This window comes from Scyliorhinus torazame, chromosome 1 (assembly GCF_047496885.1).
Source record: "Scyliorhinus torazame isolate Kashiwa2021f chromosome 1, sScyTor2.1, whole genome shotgun sequence".
NCBI lineage: Eukaryota > Metazoa > Chordata > Chondrichthyes > Carcharhiniformes > Scyliorhinidae > Scyliorhinus > Scyliorhinus torazame.
The window spans coordinates 1,749,128-1,769,744 of record NC_092707.1 but is presented as its reverse complement, the minus strand read 5'-3'; the positions used below and the strand labels follow the sequence as shown (position 1 = coordinate 1,769,744).

The 20,617-nt window shown below is 58.9% G+C and overlaps 1 protein-coding gene across 9 annotated transcripts in view; it reads right to left on the bottom strand.

Moving 5' to 3' along the window:
* ncor2 (nuclear receptor corepressor 2) overlaps positions 1-20,617 on the bottom strand; it is a 1,088,322-nt gene that overhangs the window by 224,678 nt on the left and 843,027 nt on the right. For all 9 annotated transcript variants that reach the window (XM_072510208.1, XM_072510371.1, XM_072510235.1 and 6 more), the window contains one exon: positions 19,388-19,471. In XM_072510208.1, coding sequence (XP_072366309.1) covers positions 19,388-19,471 — 84 coding nt within the window. The remainder of the gene's footprint in view (positions 1-19,387; positions 19,472-20,617) is intronic.

Sequence of the window (20,617 nt, the reverse complement as noted above, 5' to 3'; positions counted from 1 at the left end):
CTCACAGTGCCAGGGACCCGGGTTAACACTGCTGTCTCACAGTGCCAGGGACCCGGGTTAACACTGCTGTCTCACAGTGCCAGGGACCCGGGTTAACACTGCTGTCTCACAGTGCCAGGGACCCGGGTTAACACTGCTGTCTCACAGTGCCAGGGACCCGGGTTAACACTGCTGTCCCACAGTGCCAGGGACCCGGGTTAACACTGCTGTCTCACAGTGCCAGGGACCCGGGTTAACACTGCTGTCTCACAGTGCCAGGGACCCGGGTTAACACTGCTGTCTCACAGTGCCAGGGACCCGGGTTAACACTGCTGTCTCACAGTGCCAGGGACCCGGGTTAACACTGCTGTCTCACAGTGCCAGGGACCCGGGTTAACACTGCTGTCTCACAGTGCCAGGGACCGGGCTAACACTGCTGTCTCACAGTGCCAGGGACCCGGGTTAACACTGCTGTCTCACAGTGCCAGGGACCCGGGTTAACACTGCTGTCTCACAGTGCCAGGGACCCGGGTTAACACTGCTGTCTCACAGTGCCAGGGACCCGGGTTAACACTGCTGTCTCACAGTGCCAGGGACCCGGGTTAACACTGCTGTCTCACAGTGCCAGGGACCCGGGTTAACACTGCTGTCTCACAGTGCCAGGGACCCGGGTTTGATCCGTGAGGCACACCACTGGTAACAGGCCTCCAGTTTGAAACACAACCCTCCACATCAAGGTAGCACAGCGTTTAGCACTGTGTCTTTACAACTCCAGGGTCCCAGTGTCGATTCCCGGCTGGGTCACTGTCTGTGCGGAGTCTGCACATTCTCCCCGTGTGTGCGTGGGTTTCCTCCGGGTCCTCCGGTTTCCTCCCACAGTCCAAAGATGTGCAAGTTAGGTGGATTGCCCGTGATAAATTGCCCTTAGTGTCCAAAGTTTAAATGCTTTGACACGGATAGTGGGGGGGATGGTTATCGGTCTGGTTCCCAACGGGAGGGTTGGTGCTGACTCGATGAGCAGAATGGCCTCTTTCCGGACTGCATGGATACTGTGAAATGTGTCCTAGCTCAGCACTGAGGGAGTGCTGCACTGTCAGAGGGTCAGTACTGAGGGAGTGCTGCACTGTCAGAGGGTCAGTACTGAGGGAGCGCCGCACTGTCAGAGGGTCAGCACTGAGGGAGTGCTGCACTGTCAGAGGGTCAGTACTGAGGGAGTGCTGCACTGTCAGAGGGTCAGTACTGAGGGAGCGCCGCACTGTCAGAGGGTCAGTACTGAGGGAGTGCTGCACTGTCAGAGGGTCAGTACTGAGGGAGCGCCGCACTGTCAGAGGGTCAGCACTGAGGGAGTGCTGCACTGTCAGAGGGCCAGTACTGAGGGAGAGCTGCACTGTCAGAGGGTCAGTACTGAGGGAGTGCCGCACTGTCAGAGGGTCAGTACTGAGGGAGTGCCGCACTGTCAGAGGGTCAGTACTGAGGGAGTGCTGCACTGTCAGAGGGTCAGTACTGAGGGAGTGCCGCACTGTCAGAGGGTCAGTACTGAGGGAGTTCTGCACTGTCAGAGGGTCAGTACTGAGGAAGTGCCGCACTGTCAGAGGGTCAGTACTGAGGGAGTGCCGCACTGTCAGAGGGTCAATACTGAGGGAGTACCGCACTGTCAGAGGGTCAGTACTGAGGAAGTGCCGCACTGTCAGAGGGTCAGTACTGAGGAAGTGCCGCACTGTCAGAGGGTCAGTACTGAGGAAGTGCCGCACTGTCAGAGGGTCAGTACTGAGGGAGTGCCGCACTGTCAGAGGGTCAGTACTGAGGGAGTGCTGCACTGTCTGAGGGTGTTATAACCTGCCTACTTACGATTGGCTGGGGACTAATGTATATCCCACAATCCTGTGGGAGTATGAACTTCCCCAATGAGGCGGGCGGAGAAACTCTTAGTATAAATAAGCTGGCCAGTTCAGGAACCAGCAGGAAGGAGAAGGTAGCAAGGGAAGTTACTGCTACTGTTATGTACATATTGTTATAGTAAATCAACTTTATTATTCTGTATCCTTAAAACTCGTGCTGGATTCTTCGTGGCCCTAACAAAAGAGGGTCAGTACTGAGGGAGTGCCGCACTGTCAGAGGGTCAGTACTGAGGGAGTGCCGCACTGTCAGAGGGTCAGTACTGAGGGAACTCCGCACTGTCAGAGGGTCAGTACAGAGGGAGAGCCGCACTGTCAGAGGTTCAGTACTGAGGGAGTGCCGCACTGTCAGAAGGTCAGTACTGAGGGAGTGCCGCATTGTCAGAGGGTTAGTACTGAGGGAGTGCTGCACTGCCAGAGGGTCAGTACTGAGGGAGTGCCGCACTGTCAGAGGGTCAGTACTGAGGGAGTGCCGCACTTTCAGAGGGTCAGTGCTGAGGGAGTGCTGCACTGTCAGAGGGTCAGTTCTTAGGGAGCGCCGCACTGTCAGAGGGTCAGTACTGAGGGAGTGCCGCACTGTCAGAGGGTCAGTGCTGAGGGAGTGCTGCACTGCCAGAGGGTCAGTACTGAGGGAGTGCCGCACTGTCAGAGGGTCAGTACTGAGGGAGTGCCGCACTTTCAGAGGGTCAGTGCTGAGGGAGTGCTGCACTGTCAGAGGGTCAGTACTGAGGGAGTTCTGCACAGTCAGAGGGTCAGTACTGAGGGAGAGCTGCACTGTCAGAGGGTCAGTACTGAGGGAGGGCCGCACTGTCAGAGGGTCAGTACTGAGGGAGTTCTGCACTGTCAGAGGGTCAGTACTGAGGGAGTGCCGCACTGTCAGTGGGTCAGTACTGAGGGAGTGCCGCACTGTCAGACGGTCAGTACTGAGGGAATGCTGCAGTGTCGGATGGTCAGTGCTGAGGGAGCGCTGCACTGTCAGAGGGTCAGTACTGAGGGAGTGCCACACTGTCAGAGGGTCAGTACTGAGGGAGTGCCGCACTGTCGGGGGGTCAGTACTGAGTGAGTGCTGCACTGTCGGATGGTCAGTACTGAGGGAGTGCCGCACTGTCAGAGAGTCAGTACTGAAGGAGTGCGACACTGTCAGAGGGTCAGTACTGAGGGAGCGCCGCACTGTCAGAGAGTCAGTACTGAGGGAGTGCTGCACTGTCAGAGGGTCAGTACTGAGTGAGTGCGACACTGTCAGAGGGTCAGTACTGAGGGAGCGCCGCACTGTCAGAGAGTCAGTACTAAGGGAACGCCGGACTGTCAGAGGGTCAGTACTGAGGGAGCGCCACACTGTCAGAGGGTCAGTACTGAGGGAGTGCCGCACTGTAAGAGGGTCAGTACTGAGGGAGTGCTGCACTGTCAGAGGGTCAGGACTGAGGGAGTGCTGCACTGTCAGAGGGTCAGGACTGAGGGAGTGCTGCACTGTCAGATGGTCAGGACTGAGGGAGCGCTGCACTGTCAGAGGGTCAGTACTGAGGGAGTGCTGCACTGTCAGAGGGTCAGTACTGAGGGTGTGCCGCGCTGTCAGAGGGTCAGTACTGAGGGAGTGCTGCACTGTCAGAGGGTCAGTACTGAGGGAGTGCCGCACTGTCAGAGGGTCAGTACTGAGGGAGTGCCGCACTGTCAGAGGGTCAGTACTGAGGGAGTGCCGCACTGTCAGTGGGACAGTACTGAGGGAGCGCCGCACTGTCAGAGGGTCAGTACTGAGGGAGTGCCGCACTGTCGGAGGGTCAGTACTGAGTGAGCGCCGCACTGTCAGAGGGTCAGTACTGAGGGAGTGCCGCACTGTCAGAGGGTCAGTACTGAGGGAGTGCCGCACTGACAGAGGGTCAGTACTGAGAGAGTACCGCACTGTCAGTGGGTCAGTACTGAGGGAGTGCCGCACTGTCAGAGGGTCAGTACTGAGGGAGTGCTGCACTGTCAGAGGGTCAGTACTGAGGGATTGCCGCACTGTCAGAGGGTCAGGACTGAGGGAATGCTGCACTGTCGGATGGTCAGTGCTGAGGGAGCGCTGCACTGTCAGAGGGTCTGTACTGAGGGAGTGCCGCACTGTCGGGGGGTCAGTACTGAGGAAGTGCTGCACTGTCGGATGGTCAGTACTGAGGGAGTGCCGCACTGTCAGAGAGTCAGTACTGAAGGAGTGCGACACTGTCAGAGGGTCAGTACTGAGGGAGCGCCGCACTGTCAGAGAGTCAGTACTGAGGGAGTGCTGCACTGTCGGATGGTCAGTGCTGAGGGAGTGCCGCACTGTCAGAGGGTCAGGACTGAGGAAGTGCTGCACTGTCGGATGGTCAGTGCTGAGGGAGCGCTGCACTGTCAGAGAGTCAGTACTGAGGGAGTGCTGCACTGTCAGAGGGTCAGTACTGAGTGAGTGCGACACTGTCAGAGGGTCAGTACTGAGGGAGCGCCGCACTGTCAGAGGGTCAGTACTGAGGGAGCGCCACACTGTCAGAGGGTCAGTACTGAAGGAGTGCCGCACTGTCAGAGTGTCAGTACTGAGGGAGTGCTGCACTGTCAGAGGGTCAGGACTGAGGGAGTGCTGGACTGTCAGAGGGTCAGTACTGAGGGAGTGCTGCACTGTCAGAGGGTCAGTACTGAGGGAGCGCCACACTGTCAGAGGGTCAGTACTGAGGGAGTGCCGCACTGTCGGGGGGTCAGTACTGAGGGAGTGCCGCACTGTCAGAGAGTCAGGACTGAAGGAGTGCGACACTGTCAGAGGGTCAGTACTGAGGGAGTGCTGCACTGTCAGAGGGTCAGTACTGAGGGCGTGCTGCACTGTCAGAGGGTCAGTACTGAGGGAGTGCTGCACTGTCAGCGGGTCACTACTGAGGGAGTGCCGCACTGTCAGAGGGTCAGTACTGAGGGAATGCCGCACTGTCAGAGGGTCAGTACTGAGGGAGCGCCGCACTGTCAGAGGGTCAGTACTGAGGGAGTGCCGCACTGTCAGGGGGTCAGTACTGAGGGAGTGCCGCACTGTCTGAGGGTCAGTACTGAGGGAGTGCCGCACTGTCAGAGGGTCAGTACTGAGGGAGTGCCGCACTGTCAGAGGGTCAGTACTGAGGGAGTGTCGCACTGTCAGAGGGTCAGTACTGAGGGAGTGCCGCACTGTCAGAGGGTCAGTACTGAGGGAGTGCCGCACTGTCAGAGGGTCAGTACTGAGGGAGTGCCGCACTGTCAGAGGGTCAGTACTGAGGGAGTGCCGCACTGTCAGAGGGTCAGTACTGAGGGAGTGCCGCACTGTCAGAGGGTCAGTACTGAGGGAGTGCCGCACTGTCAGAGGGTCAGTACTGAGGGAGTGCTGCACTGTCAGAGGGTCAGTACTGAGGGAGTGCCGCACTGTCAGAGGGTCAGTACTGAGGGAGGGCCGCACTGTCAGAGGGTCAGTACTGAGGGAGTGCCGCACTGTCAGAGGGTCAGTACTGAGGGAGTGCCGCACTGTCAGAGGGTCAGTACTGAGGGAGTGCTGCACTGTCAGAGGGTCAGTACTGAGGGAGTGCCGCACTGTCAGAGGGTCAGTACTGAGGGAGTGCCGCACTGTCAGAGGGTCAGTACTGAGGGAGTGCCGCACTGTCAGAGGGTCAGTACTGAGGGAGTGCCGCACTGTCAGAGGGTCAGTACTGAGGGAGTGCCGCACTGTCAGAGGGTCAGTACTGAGGGAGTGCCGCACTGTCAGAGGGTCAGTACTGAGGGAGTGCCGCACTGTCAGAGGGTCAGTACTGAGGGAGTGCCGCACTGTCAGAGGGTCAGTACTGAGGGAGTCCCGCACTGTCAGAGGGTCAGTACTGAGGGAGTGCCGCACTGTCAGAGGGTCAGTACTGAGGGAGTGCCGCACTGCCAGAGGGTCAGTACTGAGGGAGTGCCGCACTGCCAGAGGGTCAGTACTGAGGGAATGCCGCACTGTCAGAGGGTCAGTACTGAGGGAGTGCCGCACTGCCAGAGGGTCAGTACTGAGGGAGTGCCGCACTGTCAGAGGGTCAGTACTGAGGGAGTGCCGCACTTTCAGAGGGTCAGTACTGAGGGAGTGCTGCACTGTCAGAGGGTCAGTACTGAGGGAGTGCTGCACTGTCAGAGGGTCAGTACTGAGGGAGTGCCGCACTGTCAGAGGGTCAGTACTGAGGGAGTGCTGCACTGTCAGAGGGTCAGTACTGAGGGAGTGCTGCACTGTCAGAGGGTCAGTACTGAGGGAGTGCCGCACTGTCAGAGGGTCAGTACTGAGGGAGTGCTGCACTGTCAGAGGGTCAGTACTGAGGGAGGGCCGCACTGTCAGAGGGTCAGTACTGAGGGAGGGCCGCACTGTCAGAGGGTCAGTGCTGAGGGAGTGCTGCACTGTCGGGGGGTCAGTACTGAGTGAGTGCTGCACTGTCGGATGGTCAGTGCTGAGGGAGTGCCGCACTGTCAGACGGTCAGTACTGAGGGAATGCCACACTGTCAGTGGGTCAGTGCTGAGGGAGCGCTGCACTGTCAGAGGGTCAGTACTGAGTGAGTGCTGCACTGTCAGTGGGTCAGTACTGAGGGAGTGCCGCACTGTCAGAGAGTCAGTACTGAGTGAGTGCTGCACTGTCAGAGGGTCAGTACTGAGGGAGCGCCGCACTGTCAGAGAGTCAGTACTGAAGGAGTGCGACACTGTCAGAGGGTCAGTACTGAGGGAGCGCCGCACTGTCAGAGAGTCAGTACTGAGGGAGTGCTGCACTGTCAGAGGGTCAGTACTAAGGGAACGCCGGACTGTCAGAGGGTCAGTTCTTAGGGAGCGCTGCACTGTCAGAGAGTCAGTACTGAGGGAGTGCCGCACTGTCAGAGGGTCAGTACTGAGGGAGTGCTGCACTGTCAGATGGTCAGGACTGAGGGAGTGCCGCACTGTCAGAGGGTCAGTACTGAGGGAGTGCCGCACTGTCAGAGGGTCAGTACTGAGGGTGTGCTGCACTGTCAGAGGGTCAGGACTGAGGGAGTGCTGCACTGTCAGAGGGTCAGTACTGAGGGAGTGCTGCACTGTCAGAGGGTCAGTACTGAGGGTGTGCTGCACTGTCAGAGGGTCAGTACTGAGGGAGTGCCGCACTGTCAGAGGGTCAGTACTGAGGGAGTGCCGCACTGTCGGAGGGTCAGTACTGAGTTAGCGCCGCACTGTCAGAGGGTCAGTACTGAGGGAGTGCCGCACTGTCGGAGGGTCAGTACTGAGTTAGCGCCGCACTGTCAGAGGGTCAGTACTGAGGGAGTGCTGCACTGTCGGGGGGTCAGTACTGAGGGAGTGCTGCACTGTCGGATGGTCAGTACTGAGGGAGTGCCGCACTGTCAGAGAGTCAGTACTGAAGGAGTGCGACACTGTCAGAGGGTCAGTACTGAGGGAGCGCTGCACTGTCGGAGGGTCAGTACTGAGGGTGTGCTGCACTGTCAGAGGGTCAGTACTGAGGGAGTGCTGCACTGTCAGATGGTCAGGACTGAGGGAGTGCTGCACTGTCAGAGGGTCAGTACTGAGGGAGTGCTGCACTGTCAGAGGGTCAGTACTGAGGGTGTGCTGCACTGTCAGAGGGTCAGTACTGAGGGAGTGCCGCACTGTCAGAGGGTCAGTACTGAGGGAGTGCCGCACTGTCGGAGGGTCAGTACTGAGTTAGCGCCGCACTGTCAGAGGGTCAGTACTGAGGGAGTGCCGCACTGTCGGAGGGTCAGTACTGAGTTAGCGCCGCACTGTCAGAGGGTCAGTACTGAGGGAGTGCTGCACTGTCGGGGGGTCAGTACTGAGGGAGTGCTGCACTGTCGGATGGTCAGTACTGAGGGAGTGCCGCACTGTCAGAGAGTCAGTACTGAAGGAGTGCGACACTGTCAGAGGGTCAGTACTGAGGGAGCGCTGCACTGTCAGAGAGTCAGTGCTGAGCGAGTGCTGCACTGTCAGAGGGTCAGTGCAGAGGGAGTGCTGCACTGTCAGAGGGTCAGTACTGAGGGAGTGCCGCACTGTCAGAGGGTCAGTACTGAGGGAGTGCTGCACTGTCAGAGGGTCAGTACTGAGGGAGTGCCGCACTGTCAGAGGGTCAGGACTGAGGGAATGCTGCACTGTCGGATGGTCAGTGCTGAGGGAGCGCTGCACTGTCAGAGGGTCAGTACTGAGGGAGTGCTGCACTGTCGGGGGGTCAGTACTGAGGGAGTGCTGCACTGTCGGATGGTCAGTACTGAGGGAGTGCCGCACTGTCAGAGAGTCAGTACTGAGGGAGTGCTGCACTGTCAGAGGGTCAGTACTGAGGGAGCGCCGCACTGTCAGAGAGTCAGTACTGAGGGAGTGCTGCACTGTCAGTGGGTCAGTACTGAGGGAGTGCTGCACTGTCAGAGGGTCAGTACTGAGTGAGTGCGACACTGTCAGAGGGTAAGTACTGAGGGAGCGCCGCACTGTCAGAGGGTCAGTACTGAGGGAGCGCCACACTGTCAGAGGGTCAGTACTGAGGGAGTGCCGCACTGTCAGAGGGTCAGTACTGAGGGAGTGCTGCACTGTCAGAGGGTCAGGACTGAGGGAGTGCTGCACTGTCGGGGGGTCAGTACTGAGGGAGTGCTGCACTGTCAGAGGGTCAGTACTGAGGGCGTGCTGCACTGTCAGAGGATCAGTACTGAGGGAGTGCTGCACTGTCAGCGGGTCACTACTGAGGGAGTGCCGCACTGTCAGACGATCAGTACTGAGGGAATGCCGCACTGTCAGAGGGTCAGTACTGAGGGAGCGCCGCACTGTCAGAGGGTCAGTACTGAGGGAGTGCCGCACTGTCAGGGGGTCAGTACTGAGGGAGTGCCGCACTGTGTGAGGGTCAGTACTGAGGGAGTGCCGCACTGTCAGAGGGTCAGTACTGAGGGAGTGCCGCACTGTCAGAGGGTCAGTACTGAGGGAGTGCCGCACTGTCAGAGGGTCAGTACTGAGGGAGTGTCGCACTGTCAGAGGGTCAGTACTAAGGGAGTGCTGCACTGTCAGAGGGTCAGTACTGAGGGAGTGCCGCACTGTCAGAGGGTCAGTACTGAGGAAGTGCTGCACTGTCAGTGGGTCAGTACTGAGGGAGCGCCGCACTGTCAGAGGGTCAGTACTGAGGAAGTGCTGCACTGTCAGAGGGTCAGTACTGAGGGAGTGCCGCACTGTCAGAGGGTCAGTACTGAGGGAGTGCCGCACTGTCAGAGGGTCAGTACTGAGGGAGTGCCGCACTGTCAGAGGGTCAGTACTGAGGGAGTGCCGCACTGTCAGAGGGTCAGTACTGAGGGAGTGCTGCACTGTCAGAGGGTCAGTACTGAGGGAGTGCCGCACTGTCAGAGGGTCAGTACTGAGGGAGTGCTGCACTGTCAGAGGGTCAGTACTGAGGGAGTGCCGCACTGTCAGAGGGCCAGTACTGAGGGAGTGCTGCACTGTCAGAGTGTCAGTACTGAGGAAGTGCCGCACTGTCAGAGGGTCAGTACTGAGGGAGTGCTGCACTGTCAGAGGGTCAGTACTGAGGAAGTGCTGCACTGTCAGGGGGTCAGTACTGAGGGAGTGCCGCACTGTCAGAGGTTCAGTACTGGGGGAGTGCCGCACTGTCAGAGGGTCTGTACTGAGGGAGTGCCGCACTGTCAGGGGGTCAGTACTGAGGGAGTGCCGCACTGTCTGAGGGTCAGTACTGAGGGAGTGCCGCACTGTCAGGGGGTCAGTACTGAGGGAGTGCCGCACTGTCAGAGGGTCAGTACTGAGGGAGTGCCGCACTGTCAGAGGGTCAGTACTGAGGGAGTGCCGCACTGTCAGAGGGTCAGTACTGAGGGAGTGCCGCACTGTCAGAGGGTCAGTACTGAGGGAGTGCCGCACTGTCAGAGGGTCAGTACTGAGGGAGTGCCGCACTGTCAGAGGGTCACTACTGAGGGAGTGCCGCACTGTCAGAGGGTCAGTACTGAGGGAATGCCGCACTGTCAGAGGGTCACTACTGAGGGAGTGCCGCACTGTCAGACGGTCAGTACTGAGGGAATGCCGCACTGTCAGGGGGTCAGTACTGAGGGAGTGCCGCACTGTCTGAGGGTCAGTACTGAGGGAGTGCCGCACTGTCAGGGGGTCAGTACTGAGGGAGTCCCGCACTGTCAGAGGGTCAGTACTGAGGGAGTGCCGCACTGTCAGAGGGTCAGTACTGAGGGAGTGCCGCACTGTCAGAGGGTCAGTACTGAGGGAGTGCCGCACTGTCAGAGGGTCAGTACTGAGGGAGTGCCGCACTGTCAGAGGGTCAGTACTGAGGGAGTGTCGCACTGTCAGAGGGTCAGTACTGAGGGAGTGCCGCACTGTCAGAGGGTCAGTACTGAGGGAGTGTCGCACTGTCAGAGGGTCAGTACTGAGGGAGTGTCGCACTGTCAGAGGGTCAGTACTGAGGGAGTGCTGCACTGTCAGTGGGTCAGTATTGAGGGAGTGCCGCACTGTCAGAGGGTCAGTACTGAGGGAGTGCTGCACTGTCAGAGGGTCAGTACTGAGGGAGCGCCGCACTGTCAGAGGGTCAGTACTGAGGGAGTGCTGCACTGTCAGAGGGTCAGTACTGAGGGAGTGCCGCACTGTCAGAGGGTCAGTACTGAGGGAGTGCTGCACTGTCAGATGGTCAGCACTGAGGGAGTGCCGCACTGTCAGAGGGTCAGTACTGAGGGAGTGCCGCACTGTCAGAGGGTCAGTACTGAGGGAGTGCCGCACTGTCAGAGGGTCAGTACTGAGGGAGTGCCGCACTGTCAGAGGGTCAGTACTGAGGGAGTGCTGCACTGTCAGAGGGTCAGTACTGAGGGAGTGCCGCACTGTCAGAGGGTCAGTACTGAGGGAGTGCTGCACTGTCAGAGGGTCAGTACTGAGGAAGTGCCGCACTGTCAGAGGGTCAGTACTGAGGGAGTGCTGCACTGTCAGAGGGTCAGTACTGAGGAAGTGCTGCACTGTCAGAGGGTCAGTACTGAGGGAGTGCCGCACTGTCAGAGGGTCAGTACTGAGGGAGTGCCGCACTGTCAGTGGGTCAGTACTGAGGGAGCGCCGCACTGTCAGAGGGTCAGTACTGAGGGAGTGCTGCACTGTCAGAGGGTCAGTACTGAGGGAGCGCCGCACTGTCAGAGGGTCAGTACTGAGGGAGTGCTGCACTGTCAGAGGGTCAGTACTGAGGGAGTGCCGCACTGTCAGAGGGTCAGTACTGAGGGAGTGCTGCACTGTCAGAGGGTCAGTACTGAGGGAGTGCCGCACTGTCAGAGGGTCAGTACTGAGGGAGTGCCGCACTGTCAGAGGGTCAGTACTGAGGGAGTGCCGCACTGTCAGAGGGTCAGTACTGAGGGAGTGCCGCACTGTCAGAGGGTCAGTACTGAGGGAGTGCTGCACTGTCAGAGTGTCAGTACTGAGGGAGTGCCGCACTGTCAGAGGGTCAGTACTGAGGGAGTGCTGCACTGTCAGAGTGTCAGTACTGAGGAAGTGCCGCACTGTCAGAGGGTCAGTACTGAGGGAGTGCTGCACTGTCAGAGGGTCAGTACTGAGGAAGTGCTGCACTGTCAGAGGGTCAGTACTGAGGGAGTGCTGCACTGTCAGAGGGTCAGTACTGAGGGAGTGCCGCACTGTCAGAGGGTCAGTACTGAGGGAGTGCCGCACTGTCAGAGGGTCAGTACTGAGGGAGTGCTGCACTGTCAGTGGGTCAGTACTGAGGGAGCGCCGCACTGTCAGAGGGTCAGTACTGAGGGAGTGCTGCACTGTCAGAGGGTCAGTACTGAGGGAGTGCCGCACTGTCAGAGGGTCAGTACTGAGGGAGTGCTGCACTGTCAGAGGGTCAGTACTGAGGGAGTGCCGCACTGTCAGAGGGTCAGTACTGAGGGAGTGCCGCACTGTCAGAGGGTCAGTACTGAGGGAGTGCCGCACTGTCAGAGGGTCAGTACTGAGGGAGTCCCGCACTGTCAGAGGGTCAGTACTGAGGGAGTGCCGCACTGTCAGAGGGTCAGTGCTGAGGGAGTGCTGCACTGCCAGAGGGTCAGTACTGAGGGAGTGCCGCACTGTCAGAGGGTCAGTACTGAGGGAGTGCCGCACTGTCAGAGGGTCAGTGCTGAGGGAGTGCTGCACTGTCAGAGGGTCAGTACTGAGGGAGTTCTGCACTGTCAGAGGGTCAGTACTGAGGGAGTGCTGCACTGTCAGAGGGTCAGAACTGAGGGAGTGCCGCACTGTCAGAGGGTCAGTACTGAGGGAGTGCTGCACTGTCAGAGGGTCAGTACTGAGGGAGGGCCGCACTGTCAGAGGGTCAGTACTGAGGGAGTGCCGCACTGTCAAAGGGTCAGTGCTGAGGGAGTGCTGCACTGTCAGAGGGTCAGTACTGAGGGAGTGCCGCACTGTCAGAGGGTCAGTACTGAGGGGTTCTGCACAGTCAGAGGGTCAGTACTGAGGGAGAGCCGCACTGTCAGAGGTTCAGTCCTGAGGGAGTTCTGCACAGTCAGAGGGTCAGTACTGAGGGAGTGCCGCACTGTCAGTGGGTTAGTACTGAGGGAGTGCTGCACTGTCAGAGGGTCAGTACTGAGGGGTTCTGCACAGTCAGAGGGTCAGTACTGAGGGAGAGCCGCACTGTCAGAGGTTCAGTCCTGAGGGAGTTCTGCACAGTCAGAGGGTCAGTACTGAGGGAGTGCCGCACTGTCAGACGGTCAGTACTGAGGGAATGCTGCAGTGTCGGATGGACAGTGCTGAGGGAGCGCTGCACTGTCAGAGGGTCAGTACTGAGGGAGTGCCACACTGTCAGTGGGTCAGTACTGAGGGAGTGCCGCACTGTCGGGGGGTCAGTACTGAGTGAGTGCTGCACTGTCGGATGGTCAGTACTGAGGGAGTGCCGCACTGTCAGAGAGTCAGTACTGAAGGAGTGCGACACTGTCAGAGGGTCAGTACTGAGGGAGCGCCGCACTGTCAGAGAGTCAGTACTGAGGGAGTGCTGCACTGTCAGAGGGTCAGTACTGAGTGAGTGCGACACTGTCAGAGGGTCAGTTCTTAGGGAGCGCCGCACTGTCAGAGAGTCAGTACTAAGGGAACGCCGGACTGTCAGAGGGTCAGTACTGAGGGAGCGCCACACTGTCAGAGGGTCAGTACTGAGGGAGTGCTGCACTGTCAAAGGGTTAGTACTGAGGGAGTGCTGCACTGTCAGAGGGTCAGGACTGAGGGAGTGCTGCACTGTCAGAGGGTCAGGACTGAGGGAGTGCTGCACTGTCAGATGGTCAGGACTGAGGGAGTGCTGCACTGTCAGAGGGTCAGTACTGAGGGAGTGCTGCACTGTCAGAGGGTCAGTACTGAGGGTGTGCTGCACTGTCAGAGGGTCAGTACTGAGGGAGTGCTGCACTGTCAGAGGGTCAGTACTGAGGGAGTGCCGCACTGTCAGAGGGTCAGTACTGAGGGAGTGCCGCACTGTCAGAGGGTCAGTACTGAGGGAGTGCCGCACTGTCAGTGGGACAGTACTGAGGGAGCGCCGCACTGTCAGAGGGTCAGTACTGAGGGAGTGCCGCACTGTCGGAGGGTCAGTACTGAGTGAGCGCCGCACTGTCAGAGGGTCAGTACTGAGGGAGTGCCGCACTGTCAGAGGGTCAGTACTGAGGGAGTGCCGCACTGACAGAGGGTCAGTACTGAGAGAGTACCGCACTGTCAGTGGGTCAGTACTGAGGGAGTGCCGCACTGTCAGAGGGTCAGTACTGAGGGAGTGCTGCACTGTCAGAGAGTCAGTACTGAGGGAGTGCTGCACTGTCAGAGGGTCAGTACTGAGGGAGTGCTGCACTGTCAGAGGGTCAGTACTGAGGGAGAGCCGCACTGTCAGAGGTTCAGTCCTGAGGGAGTTCTGCACAGTCAGAGGGTCAGTACTGAGGGAGTGCCGCACTGTCAGTGGGTTAGTACTGAGGGAGTGCTGCACTGTCAGAGGGTCAGTACTGAGGGGTTCTGCACAGTCAGAGGGTCAGTACTGAGGGAGAGCCGCACTGTCAGAGGTTCAGTCCTGAGGGAGTTCTGCACAGTCAGAGGGTCAGTACTGAGGGAGTGCCGCACTGTCAGACGGTCAGTACTGAGGGAATGCTGCAGTGTCGGATGGTCAGTGCTGAGGGAGCGCTGCACTGTCAGAGAGTCAGTACTGAGGGAGTGCTGCACTGTCAGAGGGTCAGTACTGAGGGAGTGCTGCACTGTCAGAGGGTCAGTACTGAGGGAGAGCCGCACTGTCAGAGGTTCAGTCCTGAGGGAGTTCTGCACAGTCAGAGGGTCAGTACTGAGGGAGTGCCGCACTGTCAGTGGGTTAGTACTGAGGGAGTGCTGCACTGTCAGAGGGTCAGTACTGAGGGGTTCTGCACAGTCAGAGGGTCAGTACTGAGGGAGAGCCGCACTGTCAGAGGTTCAGTCCTGAGGGAGTTCTGCACAGTCAGAGGGTCAGTACTGAGGGAGTGCCGCACTGTCAGACGGTCAGTACTGAGGGAATGCTGCAGTGTCGGATGGTCAGTGCTGAGGGAGCGCTGCACTGTCAGAGGGTCAGTACTGAGGGAGTGCCACATTGTCAGTGGGTCAGTACTGAGGGAGTGCCGCACTGTCGGGGGGTCAGTACTGAGTGAGTGCTGCACTGTCGGATGGTCAGTACTGAGGGAGTGCCGCACTGTCAGAGAGTCAGTACTGAAGGAGTGCGACACTGTCAGAGGGTCAGTACTGAGGGAGCGCCGCACTGTCAGAGAGTCAGTACTGAGGGAGTGCTGCACTGTCAGAGGGTCAGTACTGAGTGAGTGCGACACTGTCAGAGCGTCAGTTCTTAGGGCGCGCCGCACTGTCAGAGAGTCAGTACTAAGGGAACGCCGGACTGTCAGAGGGTCAGTACTGAGGGAGCGCCACACTGTCAGAGGGTCAGTACTGAGGGAGTGCTGCACTGTCAAAGGGTTAGTACTGAGGGAGTGCTGCACTGTCAGAGGGTCAGGACTGAGGGAGTGCTGCACTGTCAGAGGGTCAGGACTGAGGGAGTGCTGCACTGTCAGATGGTCAGGACTGAGGGAGTGCTGCACTGTCAGAGGGTCAGTACTGAGGGAGTGCTGCACTGTCAGAGGGTCAGTACTGAGGGTGTGCTGCACTGTCAGAGGGTCAGTACTGAGGGAGTGCTGCACTGTCAGAGGGTCAGTACTGAGGGAGTGCCGCACTGTCAGAGGGTCAGTACTGAGGGAGTGCCGCACTGTCAGAGGGTCAGTACTGAGGGAGTGCCGCACTGTCAGTGGGACAGTACTGAGGGAGCGCCGCACTGTCAGAGGGTCAGTACTGAGGGAGTGCCGCACTGTCGGAGGGTCAGTACTGAGTGAGCGCCGCACTGTCAGAGGGTCAGTACTGAGGGAGTGCCGCACTGTCAGAGGGTCAGTACTGAGGGAGTGCCGCACTGACAGAGGGTCAGTACTGAGAGAGTACCGCACTGTCAGTGGGTCAGTACTGAGGGAGTGCCGCACTGTCAGAGGGTCAGTACTGAGGGAGTGCTGCACTGTCAGAGAGTCAGTACTGAGCGAGTGCTGCACTGTCAGAGGGTCAGTGCAGAGGGAGTGCTGCACTGTCAGAGGGTCAGTACTGAGGGAGTGCCGCACTGTCAGAGGGTCAGTACTGAGGGAGTGCTGCACTGTCAGAGGGTCAGTACTGAGGGAGTGCCGCACTGTCAGAGGGTCAGGATTGAGGGAATGCTGCACTGTCGGATGGTCAGTGCTGAGGGAGCGCTGCACTGTCAGAGGGTCAGTACTGAGGGAGTGCTGCACTGTCGGGGGGTCAGTACTGAGGGAGTGCTGCACTGTCGGATGGTCAGTACTGAGGGAGTGCCGCACTGTCAGAGAGTCATTACTGAAGGAGTGCGACACTGTCAGAGGGTCAGTACTGAGGGAGCGCCGCACTGTCAGAGAGTCAGTACTGAGGGAGTGCTGCACTGTCAGAGGGTCAGTACTGAGGGAGTGCTGCACTGTCAGAGGGTCAGTACTGAGGGAGAGCCGCACTGTCAGAGGTTCAGTCCTGAGGGAGTTCTGCACAGTCAGAGGGTCAGTACTGAGCGAGTGCCGCACTGTCAGTGGGTTAGTACTGAGGGAGTGCTGCACTGTCAGAGGGTCAGTACTGAGGGGTTCTGCACAGTCAGAGGGTCAGTACTGAGGGAGAGCCGCACTGTCAGAGGTTCAGTCCTGAGGGAGTTCTGCACAGTCAGAGGGTCAGTACTGAGGGAGTGCCGCACTGTCAGACGGTCAGTACTGAGGGAATGCTGCAGTGTCGGATGGTCAGTGCTGAGGGAGCGCTGCACTGTCAGAGGGTCAGTACTGAGGGAGTGCCACACTGTCAGTGGGTCAGTACTGAGGGAGTGCCGCACTGTCGGGGGGTCAGTACTGAGTGAGTGCTGCACTGTCGGATGGTCAGTACTGAGGGAGTGCCGCACTGTCAGAGAGTCAGTACTGAAGGAGTGCGACACTGTCAGAGGGTCAGTACTGAGGGAGCGCCGCACTGTCAGAGAGTCAGTACTGAGGGAGTGCTGCACTGTCAGAGGGTCAGTACTGAGTGAGTGCGACACTGTCAGAGGGTCAGTTCTTAGGGAGCGCCGCACTGTCAGAGAGTCAGTACTAAGGGAACGCCGGACTGTCAGAGGGTCAGTACTGAGGGAGCGCCACACTGTCAGAGGGTCAGTACTGAGGGAGTGCTGCACTGTCAAAGGGTTAGTACTGAGGGAGTGCTGCACTGTCAGAGGGTCAGGACTGAGGGAGTGCTGCACTGTCAGAGGGTCAGGACTGAGGGAGTGCTGCACTGTCAGATGGTCAGGACTGAGGGAGTGCTGCACTGTCAGAGGGTCAGTACTGAGGGAGTGCTGCACTGTCAGAGGGTCAGTACTGAGGGTGTGCTGCACTGTCAGAGGGTCAGTACTGAGGGAGTGCTGCACTGTCAGAGGGTCAGTACTGAGGGAGTGCCGCACTGTCAGAGGGTCAGTACTGAGGGAGTGCCGCACTGTCAGAGGGTCAGTACTGAGGGAGTGCCGCACTGTCAGTGGGACAGTACTGAGGGAGCGCCGCACTGTCAGAGGGTCAGTACTGAGGGAGTGCCGCACTGTCGGAGGGTCAGTACTGAGTGAGCGCCGCACTGTCAGAGGGTCAGTACTGAGGGAGTGCCGCACTGTCAGAGGGTCAGTACTGAGGGAGTGCCGCACTGACAGAGGGTCAGTACTGAGAGAGTACCGCACTGTCAGTGGGTCAGTACTGAGGGAGTGCCGCACTGTCAGAGGGTCAGTACTGAGGGAGTGCGACACTGTCAGAGGGTCAGTACTGAGGGAGCGCCGCACTGTCAGAGGGTCAGTACTGAGGGAGCGCCACACTGTCAGAGGGTCAGTACTGAGGGAGTGCCGCACTGTCAGAGTGTCAGTACTGAGGGAGTGCTGCACTGTCAGAGGGTCAGGACTGAGGGAGTGCTGGACTGTCAGAGGGTCAGTACTGAGGGAGTGCTGCACTGTCAGAGGGTCAGTACTGAGGGAGTGCCACACTGTCAGAGGGTCAGTACTGAGGGAGTGCTGCACTGTCGGGGGGTCAGTACTGAGGGAGTGCTGCACTGTCGGATGGTCAGTACTGAGGGAGTGCCGCACTGTCAGAGAGTCAGTACTGAAGGAGTGCGACACTGTCAGAGGGTCAGTACTGAGGGAGTGCTGCACTGTCAGAGGGTCAGTACTGAGGGCGTGCTGCACTGTCAGAGGGTCAGTACTGAGGGAGTGCTGCACTGTCAGCGGGTCACTACTGAGGGAGTGCCGCACTGTCAGACGGTCAGTACTGAGGGAATGCCGCACTGTCAGAGGGTCAGTACTGAGGGAGCGCCGCACTGTCAGAGGGTCAGTACTGAGGGAGTGCCGCACTGTCAGGGGGTCAGTACTGAGGGAGTGCCGCACTGTCTGAGGGTCAGTACAGAGGGAGTGCCGCACTGTCAGAGGGTCAGTACTGAGGGAGTGCCGCACTGTCAGAGGGTCAGTACTGAGGGAGTGCCGCACTGTCAGAGGGTCAGTACTGAGGGAGTGTCGCACTGTCAGAGGGTCAGTACTGAGGGAGTGCTGCACTGTCAGAGGGTCAGTACTGAGGGAGTGCCGCACTGTCAGAGGGTCAGTACTGAGGGAGTGCTGCACTGTCAGTGGGTCAGTACTGAGGGAGCGCCGCACTGTCAGAGGGTCAGTACTGAGGGAGTGCTGCACTGTGAGAGGGTCAGTACTGAGGGAGTGCCGCACTGTCAGAGGGTCAGTACTGAGGGAGTGCTGCACTGTCAGAGGGTCAGTACTGAGGGAGTGCCGCACTGTCAGAGGGTCAGTACTGAGGGAGTGCCGCACTGTCAGAGGGTCAGTACTGAGGGAGTGCCGCACTGTCAGAGGGTCAGTACTGAGGGAGTGCCGCACTGTCAGAGGGTCAGTACTGAGGGAGTGCTGCACTGTCAGAGGGTCAGTACTGAGGGAGTGCCGCACTGTCAGAGGGTCAGTACTGAGGGAGTGCTGCACTGTCAGAGTGTCAGTACTGAGGGAGTGCCGCACTGTCAGAGGGTCAGTACTGAGGGAGTGCTGCACTGTCAGAGGGTCAGTACTGAGGAAGTGCTGCACTGTCAGAGGGTCAGTACTGAGGGAGTGCTGCACTGTCAGAGGGTCAGTACTGAGGGAGTGCCGCACTGTCAGAGGGTCAGTACTGAGGGAGTGCCGCACTGTCAGAGGATCAGTACTGGGGGAGCGCCGCACTGTCAGAGGGTCTGTACTGAGGGAGTGCCGCACTGTCAGGGGGTCAGTACTGAGGGAGTGCCGCACTGTCTGAGGGTCAGTACTGAGGGAGTGCCGCACTGTCAGAGGGTCAGTACTGAGGGAGTGCCGCACTGTCAGAGGGTCAGTACTGAGGGAGTGCCGCACTGTCAGAGGGTCAGTACTGAGGGAGTGCTGCACTGTCAGAGGGTCAGTACTGAGGGAGTGCCGCACTGTCAGAGGGTCAGTACTGAGGGAGTGCCGCACTGTCAGAGGGTCAGTACTGAGGGAGTGCCGCACTGTCAGAGGGTCACTACTGAGGGAGTGCCGCACTGTCAGACGGTCAGTACTGAGGGAATGCCGCACTGTCAGAGGGTCAGTACTGAGGGAGCGCCGCACTGTCAGAGGGTCAGTACTGAGGGAGTGCCGCACTGTCAGGGGGTCAGTACTGAGGGAGTGCCGCACTGTCTGAGGGTCAGTACTGAGGGAGTGCCGCACTGTCAGAGGGTCAGTACTGAGGGAGTGCCGCACTGTCAGAGGGTCAGTACTGAGGGAGTGCCGCACTGTCAGAGGGTCAGTACTGAGGGAGTGTCGCACTGTCAGAGGGTCAGTACTGAGGGAGTGCTGCACTGTCAGAGGGTCAGTACTGAGGGAGCGCCGCACTGTCAGAGGGTCAGTACTGAGGGAGTGCTGCACTGTCAGAGGGTCAGTACTGAGGGAGTGCCGCACTGTCAGAGGGTCATTGCTGAGGGAGTGCTGCACTGTCAGAGGGTCAGTACTGAGGGGCTATTGTTTCTTCTACTATACCTCTGCAGCCGGGGCTGTCGGTTGTGCTCGGTTCCGGGGAGCCAGTGTGATGTTCTTTTGGTGACATCTGTTCTTGTTTTATTGCTGAAAAGACACCAGGAAATAAAAATCACCGTTTGTCAATTTACCTTTTTAAAGAATCAACTACAGTGTAATCACCATAGCGACTGAGCGACTGACACTCCCGGAACCCAGTGGCTCTCCCCACCCACACACACTCCCCACACACACTCACCCAGACACACTCACCCAGACACTCCCCACACACACTCACCACACACACTCGCCCAGACACTCCCCACACACACTCCCCACACACACTCACCCAGACAACACACTCCCCACACACACTCACCCAGACAACACACGCCCCACACACACTCCCCACACACACTCACCCAGACAACACACTCCCCACACACACTCACCCCACACACACTCACCCCAGCCACACACTCCCCACACACACTCCCCACACACACTCACCCAGACACTCCCCACACACACTCCCCACACACACTCACCCCAGCCACACACTCCCCACACACACTCACCCAGACACTCCCCACACACACTCACCCAGACACTCCCCACACACACTCACCCCAGCCACACACTCACCACACACACTCCCCACACACACTCACCCCAGCGAACACACTCCCCACACACACACACTCCCCACACACACTCACCCAGACACTCCCCACACACACTCCCCACACACACTCACCCAGACAACACACTCCCCACACACACTCACCCAGACAACACACTCCCCACACACACTCCCCACACACACTCACCCAGACACTCCCCACACACACTCACCCAGACACTCCCCACACACACTCCCCACACACACTCACCCAGACACTCCCCACACACACTCACCCAGACACTCCCCAAACTCACTCCCCACACACACTCATCCAGACAACACACTCCCCACACACACTCCCCACACACACTCACCCAGACACTCCCCACACACACTCCCCACACACACTCACCCAGACACACCCCACACACACTCCCCACACACACTCACCCAGACACTCCCCCCACACACTCCCCACACACACTCACCCAGAGAACACACTCCCCACACACACTCACCCAGACAACACACTCCCCACACACACTCCCCACACACACTCACCCAGACACTCCCCACACACACTCCCCACACACACTCACCCAGACACTCCCCACACACACTCACCCAGA